At 41.1% G+C, this 12067-nt stretch overlaps 1 protein-coding gene across 1 annotated transcript in view; it reads left to right on the forward strand.

The window, feature by feature from the left end:
- The first annotated feature begins 2335 nt into the window (after positions 1 to 2335).
- The window catches only part of arid1ab (AT-rich interactive domain 1Ab), a 48106-nt gene continuing 38374 nt past the window's right edge, over positions 2336 to 12067 (forward strand). The window contains exon 1 of the mRNA XM_026300806.1: positions 2336 to 3648. Within this exon, the coding sequence (XP_026156591.1) occupies positions 2749 to 3648 (900 nt within the window). The 5' untranslated portion in view covers positions 2336 to 2748. The remainder of the gene's footprint in view (positions 3649 to 12067) is intronic.

Below are 12067 nucleotides of genomic sequence, written 5' to 3' on the forward strand. Positions count from 1 at the left end.
AGAAAGCACATTGTAGTTTTGTTTTTGAATATATGAATGTGGGAAGAGAGACTGCACGCCTTGGTATTAAACAGTAAGTTTATGCTAAAAAGAAAAAGACGCTCCCTACCCCCTCCTCCCTTACAGCCTTGTTTCTACGCTTTCTGCTAACACGTACACACACAGTGTCCTCCTTAGCCTTTATAAGCAGACAGCAGCTGAGTTGACCCCCTCCACCCTGTGTAGCTACTCTCCTTTACTAAACATACAAAAGCTGTATTTACAGCTTTATAATACACATGGATATTTTTGTTGGCTTCTTCGTAAAACTTAAAGTAAAACATGATTGCTTTTGCACAGGCAGAGAGAGCAATGTGAGCAGAAAGCCCTGCATTGTAGAGAGAAAGGGCTGAGCAGCGCAGGGAGCTGCTGCTTCCCATCCCCCACATTCACATAGCAAAGTTCTGCTGCTTTTGCAAGCGGGGATGCTGCTTTCACGTGCTCCACACCAGGCTTGTGAATACACAGTGTCGCAGCATTCATGTGCTTTCTGGCTTTAAATACTAAACTAAAACAATGTAGGCCTGTTTGTTTATTTTCCTTGCTGTTGTTTATTATTTTATGTGTCTAAAAGCTATTTTATGAAATAGAAAGCAAAAAATATACATCTAGGCTATAGAATTGCCTTTGAAATGTAACAGGCAAGACAAGCACACAAATGTGTTTCATGCAGCAAAACAGCAAATTATCTTTTCAAATAAAACAATATTCTGATTTTTACCTTGGGTGTTGATTTATTTACTTTTATATTTTCATTAGATTTGAAATTACTGTCAAAGGATTCCAGTATTTGCTAGTCACAACATGTTTTTGTGTTCATGTCAGTATAGTCTTTGATACTAATTCAGTAATAACCTAACTAATTTCATCTAGTGGAGCCTTAAATGCTACCTTTTGTCAGGCATGACTTTGTTTTATTTAGGTGTGTTTGGTATATTAAGCAGCTTTCACACTGACTACACTCTCAAAAACATTACACCTTAGCAAAGTCAACCTATGGTAAAACACTCTACACTTTCTTTTCTTGTTTAGTTGATTAATTTTAGTATGTAGGAGTTGTTCATGCCTGACTCAGGGCATAATTTAGAAAATTCTGACAGGGCATGAAGTCAGCACGAAGGTTGCTGCTGCTAGGAGAGCGTGAGGCAGGCAGGCAGAGAACACGAAGAAAGGGGGTGGGGAGAGAGAGTGGTGGAGAGACATAGGGTGTCTACTTCTATTTAGCTATAAGGCCACTTTATGTGTTCCCCAAATCTCCTCTCATTCTCTTATGTGCTGGCGTGAAATTGGACTTTTTAACAGATAACATGTGGTGTATTGAATTTTAGTGGCCTATAGGCTACTGTCACTTTTCCACCAACACTGTTTCTCTTTTTGCATCTTCACTTCCTGCTCTGTGACTGGCTCAGTCCATCCCCCATCTTTCTCTCTCTCTCTCTCTCATACGCACACACACACAGACACATAGACACACACACACATACACAGGTTGTAATTTCATGCTCTCCTCTACTTTCCTCCGCTGTACTCAGTCCTCTTATTTGCTGTTGTCGACACATGGAAGCAGTATGGAAGCAGTCACTTGCAGCCATTAGCCCACTCTAACAGAAGATGACATTGTAGCTCATTTGGTTCCAGTGCTTTAAAAGCTAATAAGATAAACTGCACAAATGAATGCATCAGAGAGGGACCCACAGCTCATGCATGAAGCAGTTTTTGTAATCAGGATGGTTGAATGGCTGACTTCAAGTCAGATTGGTATGGTAAAGGAAAGGATAAAGGAAGGGACATTTAATTTGTTTAGTACCCTAAAACTGTAGACACAAAGTCTAGCATTTATCAGTGTTACACACACGTCTATGAAGGCCAGTGGCGATTTAAAACATATTTAAACTGAAGTTAAATATGTCAGATGCCCTTTGGTCATTAATGAGCTTAGGGATGTAAGCTTTACTTCTGAGGACAGGCATCACGACTTAGGTATGAGACATTTCTTATTTATTTCTTATTTCTTAGTGTATAACAAACACTGGGCACATATCTTCAAATCTAAATGTAATGAACTCACTTACTTTGTCAGGCATTTGTGTGTCTTCATTAGCGTGTGTTTTATCTATGCAACATTTAATTAGAGTTAAAATGACCAGTGCTCTATCATAACAAACAGAGATGTTTACGTACGAGCCCACTGTAAAGCGCAACTGAGCCTCAGTAATGACCCTTTTTAAACAATGTTGTTCGTCGTCGGTCCGGATCCAGTTTTCACCACCTACTCCGTTCCGGTTTTTGGTTTTCTCGCGACAGGTCGGTAAGATGGCTGTGTCTCGCGGAGCCTCGTGCTGGTTTAGTTGATTTCTAGCTCGCGCTCTCGTTCTCTAACAGAAGCCCCCCCCTCCAACACACACACATACACACACACATACACACTTGTGTCGGTGAAATTCATTTCCCTGGCTCTGTATTTATATTTTTTTTCTTTCACAAACTTTCCCCTCTCTGTTTTAACTTCAAACGGAGTCGCGGTGGATTACCGGATACCTGTGCGGGCGGAGGGCAAACGGGGGAATGAACCGGGACAACGGGTACGTTGGTATAAGGTTAAATCTAATCGTATGTATATTCAATGGTTATTCGGAGTTTTACTGTGAGTGAGTCTCCGTGCTGAGAGAGAGCGGTAAAGGCAGAGTGGGGAAGAGAGAGAGGGATATCATGGCCGCTCAGGTCGCCAGCGTCGCCTCTCTCAACACTAGCCCGCCATCCGAACTCAAAAAGCCGGATCGGGACCCACAGGAGGAGTCGGTACCGGGAGAGAAGCAGCATGAAAATAAGGAACCGGGACCTGACGGCGGATCTCCTGGCCACAAGGAGCTGCAGGACGGGACTGATGCTGGAAATGCTGGGGGAGGAGGGGATCCTGATATGAAGAACGGCAACGGAAATTTACCCAGGGTAAATAATAATAGCAGCAACCAGAATGATACAGGCGGGCCTGAAGGGAATAACCATCCCGGGATGGGACACCACCACCCGGGGCCCTTTCCTCCACCTCCTTACGGTTACAACCAGCACTACAACCGGGCCCCTTTTCATCAACATGGCGGACAACAAAGCCCTGGCATGGCAGCTGCATCGGGGCCGGGCATGATGGACCCTTACCCCCCTAATTCACACGAACACGGCTACCCCAATCATTATAACAACTACAGCCCCTTCCAGAACAGGACTTCTTATCAGGGCCAAGGATACGGGGCCATGAATTCCCCGCGTAACAACCAGCCTCCGGCGGCTGGGGGGCAGCCAGGCAAGCAACAGCCAGCAGGAGGAACCACAGCTATGACTGCTTCTTATAATAATCAGAGGTATAACATGGGAAACCAACAGCCTACGTCTACGCCAACTTTAAATCAGCTTTTGACATCCCCCAGCTCTGCCAGGAGCTACCCAAATTACCCCCAAGGAGACTATAACAATCAGGAAGGGGCCAGCAAGGGACCAGGAGACATGGGCAGCAGTCAGTATGGTGGGGTCCATCCGGGTTGGCAACAAAGGACCCACCATCCGCCCCCCATGAGCCCGGGAAACACTGGACAACCTCCAAACAGAAATCAGGTAAACTTCCCTTAGTGCACTGACACTTTGACTGAGTTAAAGTCACTCAGCAGCTCAGGACAACACGGCAGAGTTGCACATTGCGTTGGACCAGCCATTGTCTATGAAGCAAGAGCTCTAAAATGGCTGCCTCTCTCTTTCTCCCAATACCACCCTCTGCAATAGTGTTTAGGTAGAGAAAGATGCCTCATATTCCCCTACAAACAACTTTCTGAGTCGTGGGTAACGTTGTTATTGGTGTGTGGGTCTGCTTGGTGCAGGGCAAGAGTTTGACTAAGTAGAGCAGGAGTTTGCCAGGAGTAACTGTGTGTGTGTATGTGTGTGTGTGTGTGTGTAGATAAGGTGATTTCTTCGCAGTGCTTCTTCAGCCTCATTGTAGATTTAAGTGCTGTACCCGCTGTTATTTCTGTGGGAATCCGCGCTCAGTCTCTTTGGTTTGGCACCGTGCTCCGACCTCTGCTATCAGAGTCGAGTCAGGAGATGTCAAGGCGATAAACAAGATGCAAATAACAGCGATAGCCGTAAAGTAACATTTGCATAATCATTAAGAAAAGACCCCTCAGTCGGCTCCAGAGTCGCTGCACGGCGGAGCGGAGATGCGTCTCTCAGTCCATGAATGGCAACAATTAGAGCCGTAAAGTGTTTACTCGGATCAAAGTGTGATTGTGACCGCGAATTGATTCATCTTGGAGGTTTTCATTCATTGCGGCTTGCTTCGACTCCGTTCGCTTTTTTCTGCGCCTCTCCTCCATGTGCCACCTTGTAAACACGGCCAGTGGATGAAGTTGGCAAAGTGCAGATTGCCTTTGCTTTGGGATTTGAATTATGGAGGTAAAATCCTGCTGTCAGAGCCAGGAGACAGTTGGTCTTAGGTTGACATGCGAGCCGAGATCTGATTGGCTCCCCATCCCTCTGCTCTCGGCCATTTATAATTGCATCTAATGGAAGGCTGCAGAAAAACAGCCCCCTCTGCCCACTTCTGTGTTCCTCCACCGTGTCAACACAACATAGTCCTTATGCCTTTTTTGCATTTTTAGTCGTTTTTAACACTTACTGTATGCACTTATGTAGTCATAAAATATCTTTAGAATTTTTGCATTTATAAATACAAAACATTTTCTCACATTAGCAGAAATCCACAGTATTATTAATTTCAGGATAATACCTTCTCATTGGTTGTATTTATTTAAAGTATTTTGTGAACATATTTTTGTTCAGTTCCTCCCACTGCAGTAATTTGCATGATGACTGTACTATGTAAACCCACCATTGTTTTTATTTATTTTTTATTAAACCTTAAGCTTATAGGTGATGATTGCATCTCTGCACTGCTCTGTCATTTTAGGATTATGACATCAGATGTGTGTACCTGATGATGATTATTATTATTTTTTGTATAGTGTCTGCACTGCTGCTTCAATCCAGCTAACTCGGGTACAGCAGATAGTGTAGGTGTGGTCATATAGCCCCGTTTGTGTTTTCCCCACTGTATCCAGATCAGGAGTTGTGGACACTTGTGTGCTCAAATGTCTCGTGGCCACGTGATAGGGTCGGACTGGCTGCAGTTGTGTTTACAAGCAGCCAAGGTGTCAGCCAAATGTCACTGTTTATTTATTTTTATTTATTTTTATTTTTTCCACCCAAGCAGGTTTACTATAGTCTAATTTTCTCCCTTATGCAGTCACTGCTTCCCTACAGCTCTCCCCCTCAGTGATAAGCCACATGTATTGTGTTTTTACCCTGGTGTAATGATAGGTGAAGTGTGTAGCTCTACATTTACAATAAAACGCACAATGCATCATACATAGGTGTGGGAAGGATGCTGTCTTAATTATATACATACAGCATTGTCACAAACATGTAGAGCAGAAATATGCCTTGCATTTCTTTTGTATGCAATTTTAGCCCAAAGAGAGAAGAAGAGAGAAGTGACAGCACTTGTTGCTTTAAACTTTAAGGTGCAAGGTTTTCACACACTTAATTGTTACTTTCCTTTATGAGGAAGTATAAGTTTACCTTTCCTCAAATCTATCTAATCTTTGAATCTATTTCCTCAAAGGAAAGGTAAACTGTAGACATTTAAAGCTGCCAGGTGCAGCTTTAAATATCTGAAGCGCTAAAGGCTTTAGCTCTCAACTATTTTTAACCTAAACAGACAAGTATTTTGCATCTTGATGTCAGTGACCACATGAGCATGGTCATATTCAGTCAACTGGCTGGTCTGTAGTTTTACTAAATTATATAAAAAAAATCAATGAAGAGTGTCATACCGATGAGTCTGTTCTTCTCTGGAATGCTCACTGCTGCTTAGAGGAAAGTTTGGACTTCCTTTTTTACTTTCAATTTCTCACTTCCTGTGTGAAGAGAGATGTCTGCATCTCCACTCGGCTTTTTTCAGATGGAGTGCTTTGAAATTTTGGCCAGTGTAAAGCCAAATAATTAGAGTCTAATGGCCAGTTCTTATATTCGTCCTGGAGAGTGGGCTTATTTGCAACATGGATATTAAACGTCATGCTTTCCCTGTGGGGTTATGTGCCAACTTACTAACATAGCATCTATTTTAAATAACACATTATAGTTATATGTAAAATATATTTCATTCTTATTATGATTTATTCTTCATTTAATTTATTTTAGAGAAGCTTGAAGCATTTTCTTAGAAGCAAATGTACTTTCGTGACTGTTACTTCAGGATGTGGACCTGCCTCTGTAACATTCATTAAACATGCTATTTGCAGTTTGAATCTATTTCTGGTTGCGTTGTGGACAAAACAAAGACTGACACTTCAGTTTTAATTCCAGGTGTCATATTGAAGTTATGAATTTCTAAGTAACCGTCTCATCTTTGCTGTAACATCTAAGTGTCTTGGAGAGTTGTATATGAAGAAATGCCTTGTCACTTTTCCTGAATGTGTGTGGAACGATTGTAGCGACAGGGGGATTGCTAAGTGACAGTGCCGTTATGCGGTTAAAGCACCCATACAAAAGTTAAGGTGAAAATGGTATTGTGATTAGCATAGTTTTATTGAGCTTTTGTTCATATCATTGAAATCATATTCTGGCATTTTTTTATGTGATAATAGTATATTTAAAGGCAGTAGAAACTCAATTTTTTTGCACAAGGTGGAAGGGGCTGTTCAGATCTCATTAGTGTCAGAATTGGGAAGAATCAGAATCAGTTTAAACTGGAGCTTTACAGGAGTTTGACTTGATGGCAGTGGTGCAGGTGCAGAAAACACATTAATTTAATGGCTTTAATCCCAGACATGGTGTCTGGAGGACATGGCTGTTCACTCAGGGCAACAGACAGAAATGCGAGGTGAATGGAGTCCATTTTTGGGACATAAACTGCTGTCAATCCAAGGCAGAGGGATGTCACATAAGGTCACCACTATGTGCACATTATGTCCAGTCAGATGAACCTGTTGTGTGTTTGATGTTTGACTGCAAAGCTTGATGTGGCAGCCAGCAGACCAAAGTTCAGATGGGGAGTTTTTCACAGGCTACCTTCTGCAGAAGAGCTGTCCACAGTCAGTGCTAGTCGCTATTATTTTAGCAGAGTTATTAAATGCTTGAACTCACCACTCATTAACAATGGCACTATTGGCCTCTTCATTTGTGGCTATATCTCCAGTAATGATTCGGTGGATGAGTTTTATGGAGCCGTTCACCTGCCTTGGGTCACCTGCCGAAGATGAATTAATGTGTTAATTGAGTTGTGGGTAAAGGCTAGTATTACGGGATTTCCTCATGCCTTGCACACAAACAAGTACTCTGAAGCGAGTTGTAGTGGGGTTGTTTTGGATAGTATAAACCAAGTGTTTCCACTCCCACTGCCCCAACACATGGGTTGTGAGCCATCAGGGATGCCCATTCAGCTCTGCATGACTGACTACCCAAACCAAGTTTGAATTAAATCATAATCAGAGACACTTTGTGTACATTTCTTTTTGGGAAAGTCCCCCAGTTGAAAACATAATGAAAAACAACAAACCAAAGGTGTTAAATTGACTGATGCTAATAGATGCGCACACACACTGGTGCTGATGTACAAGAGAGCTCTGCTGCAAATAGGAGAGTATCTTACAAATACAAGGTGTAATGACAGCTTTACTATGTCAGAAACTCTCCCAAAAAATGAAGATGGAATGATTTTAATATTTAACAGAGCAAATATCTTGCCTGGCTCTGTATTGTTATTCAAATGTAAATTAATTAAAGCAATAAATAGACTAATATCCTTGTATTTAGCACCTTTGAGCTGTGTCATCTGTTTAAGGCTATACTGGAAATACTATTTGAAATCATTATGTAAATGTGTAAGTACGCTGGCAGTCATTGCAGCAGAAGGGTACTCATTCCAATGCTGTTTAAAAATTATTCAACTTTTCTAAAAAAAGATCCCAAACTGACAGAAAATAAATTACAAATACGGCTGCAACTAATGATTCTCATTAATTAATCTGCAATTGATCATTTAAAATGTCATTCCAGTCCAGTACCCAAACATACTCAGTTTACTGTCACAGAACTTATAAAAAAGCAGTAATTGTACACATTTATACTGCTGCAGTTTTGGCAGTTTTTGGTTGTAAAATGTCTGTTTTTACAGTAATTGCAGATCAATTATCTTTTGACCAATTAATCACTTAATTGACTTTCATTCTTCAAGGTTTGTTGCCAAGTATTTTGTCAAAACATCATTTTTTGAACAGAAAGAAATCAAACATTTACATTTTTTAGCTTCTGAAATATATCTTTATAATACAGAAAATCAACATTTTAGGATGTCACTGTGGAGTGTGGGGACTGGTGATGGCCAAAAAATAATGATGCAGTGATGATTTATTTTAGTTCATCTGATAGAATTATTGATAAATTGGCTTTTGAATATGTATCAACATACACACAGTCACAAGAAGGTAATAAAGTCTTCTCTGACAGCTGGATCAGCACTTTAGGAATGGTTCCTATACAATAAACACAAGACACATTTCCAAGAATACATACAGAACAACTTCCAGCTACTGTTCAGCCTGTGTTGAGTTGGGGGTGGTGCTGTGGAGAAGAGGAAGACCGAGCATTCAGAAAGGAAGTTCACTCTCAGCTTTTTAGTCTGCACTGCTGAGTAATGATTCTCCACAGGCCACATGGACATGCTGCCTCCCGGCAACTGTGTGCAAGAGTGTGTGTGTGTGTATGTGTGTATATATGGGCGTGGGTGTGTGTGTGCGAGAGTGTGTGTGTGTGTGTGAGAGAGAGAGAGAGAGAGACTGGATGGTATGTGCGTGTGTGTGTGTGTGTGTATGTATGAGAAACAGTGTCAGTGATACCCAGGGGGAGGGGAGGGGTGGTGTTTTGTGAATGATCTTCGTCTGCCCCTGACAGCTGTGTGTATTTTTGTATAAACTGTTGCAGTTACTTGGTGGTCGTTGTGACTGCGTGTGTGTGTGTGTGTGTGTGTGTGTGTGTGCGCGCCTCAGGAGTCTCTCTGACCTGCTCTTACTCCACGTGTCACCAGCCATCCGTCTTTCTTTAGTACCATCGGCCTTTTCATCACCCTGACAACCACAGACAGCGTTTTGTTTACCAACTCACTTTTTCTACAGTTTGCTATTATTTTGGCTTACTCTTTTTACGAACTCTCAATACATGCACAACACAGCAGAGGAATGCTACTGAACAACAGGATATGAAGCTGGCCTTCATGCAGGTGCTTGTAAATTTGACTGAATACTTCTAGGTTCCACAAATAATGGCACATTATCTGCTCAATAATTGATAGTAAAATTGTATTCCCAGTGTTGCACATTGAAAACACACTGGGGGAAAAACAAGTTCCTTCATGGACAAATGTCAAACTTGGGCTATTGCATCAGGGCACACTGGAATGTAAAGGTAATTCATTTCTTTTGACATTTACCTTCTAAAATGCTCCAGATTAGCATAGTAATATCCTTCTCTGAGGCTGTGTGAGACTACAGACTTCATTTACATGACATATGGGGTGTGTGTTTTTTATGGAATAAAGTGGTTAACCTTTAAATGGGTGCAGTTGTTGACACTAGAAGGTAGAGAATGATGCTTCCTCTCAGCTCTTACACAGTACTTGAAAAACCCTGTGGCTCATAAATAAAGGGGAAAAAAGGGAACATAAGCACATGAGGAACTGTAGGTTTTCTCCCTTTATATTTTTGTGTGCCCTTTGGTCACAGCTTTGCTTTCTGTTTTACCTAATATGCTGTGTGCTATTTCAGCCTTTTTTTTTTAGGCTAATAAAGCCAAAGCTTTGAAATAGACTCACAGCAAGCAGAAGCTGATAAAACACCTGGGCAGACCCAGGTAATCTTATCAAACCAGTAGTTGATCAATATCCAAATCTTGAACCAGATGAAAACCTCATGTTCCAGATATTTATTCTACAAGTTAAAGGAAAACAGCATCTAGAGCTGAACAGTCAATTCATGGATTAGTTGATGGAAAATAAATGTAGCAATGTAAATCACAGGGACCAGCTTCTTAAATGGGAGGATTGTCTTCTTTTCTTAGTCCTCAGTCATATTAAACTACATGTCATTGTGTCTTACGCTGTCGGTATGGCAAGACAATGTTGGTTTACACTTTATTTTCTATTTTCCGACATTTATTGATTGATGCATTAATAATAAAAAAAATAAATTTATTGACAAAAACTTTAAATTTTTTAATCTAGATTTCTTTGATCCCTCAGTAACATCTTTGATAATTGTTTACATTTTTAAGAAAAATAACAAAATATAACTGAACCCACATTTATTCCCTGTTTTCCAAGCCTCCTATAATTTAGTAAATTGAATCTCTTTTGGGTTTTAGACTGGTTTGATGGTATTTGAATGATATCTTTGCCTCTGGCAACTACTATTGTTAAGTAATTAAGTTGGGAGTTTAATTGACAATGTGCATATTAGTTACAGCCCTAGCAGTGAGGTTTATACTATGCTCTAAAAAAAAAAAAAACCTAGAGATTTTTCTCACTTGTGTGGCTGAAGTCTGACTTTTACTGTAAAATGTACAAAATTAACTTTTCAGCTCTTAAAAAATAATTACATTCCAGATCATATGTTTACTCTGCTGATATAATTAATGCACATTTTTCATAGAAATAGGCCATTGTTTACACAACTTAAATGCCTTCTCTGCAGCAGTGTACCAGGTGTTAGCAGCCAGTTTGATACAGAGCCATTGTTTATTCTTGATATGAACAGCTCATGGTAAAAAAAAAAAACAGATCAGGAGGGACAGAGTGGCACAGACAAAAATGTGGCTTAGTGTTATTGTCTGTGGTTTGTGTGACAGATGACAATGATTTATACACCAAAGACCTGTTTGAACAGTATCTGGTGTCTAGCTGATGGTAAGCTTGGACTCTTGTGGTCCTAAAAAGTGTAGTGGTAGGACTATAGAAGAAGCAGTAACTGTTGTTGGCATGTTACCCTCTTTACCTGAAGATTTGCATGTCCGTGCCCATGAGTAGCTGTTTGTCAGTGAAAGAGAGCACAAATGAACAATCCCAGCCGTTTTAACAGTCCAGTTTACTCTATTGCTCATTTGTTTCTTAGCAAGGCTTGAAAGCCTTTTTTTTTTTTTTTTGTCTGTGCTACACTACAGTACACAAGCTCTATATTCGGTTTGAAATTACTACTCATGAGGTCAGGTTATAACCAAACATGTTTTCCTCTGGTTGAGTGTGTTTGTGCGCGCGCACAGGGCAGTGCGTCTGACGTCAGTGTCAGTGTGGTGACTCTGACCATGAGGCAGGCCCTGACCCAGCCAGGTCCTTAAGTGGCTTCGCCTCATTCGGTAGCCAGGGTATTTTTGGCATTGTAGTGACTGACACACTTGTTGTAATGGGTCGTCCAGGGTGCCAGTGGTCATCCTGAATAAGCATCTTTCTTAGCAGCGTGATGTAACCGATCACTGTCTTGCCTCCAATGCTGACAGACGATTGCTTTCCAGTAACATGTCAAGTGGCTTATCTGTTAGCATGAGGGGAAAGCAGGGACCACTTTCTGTGCCCTAAGTGGTCTAGGTGAGGTGCTCACTCCTTACTCTTTTAACTGATTGGTATGTAAGTCCATACGATAAAACGTTTTGTGTTCAATACCCTACCCATAAGTCATTATGGCAGGGTATTAACCGGATTTTGAATAACTATCATGCTCTTTACCAACAGTGCAGAAGAAAAAACTGTCCTTGTTTTGTTGTGTCTGCATGTGCAGTATACTGTACATCTCTTGGAGTTTCCTTTTATGTCACTGTTAAATGATGAACATCTGGTTTTCCGTCTACCATTTTTCACCACCCTGTGCCCTATACCCACCAGCCCTGCTTCCCCAGCCTTCTGAGCACCCCCCTCTTTGTCTCACTCCTGGGAATCAGC

This window comes from Mastacembelus armatus, chromosome 11 (assembly GCF_900324485.2).
Source record: "Mastacembelus armatus chromosome 11, fMasArm1.2, whole genome shotgun sequence".
In the NCBI taxonomy this organism is placed as follows: Eukaryota; Metazoa; Chordata; class Actinopteri; order Synbranchiformes; family Mastacembelidae; genus Mastacembelus; species Mastacembelus armatus.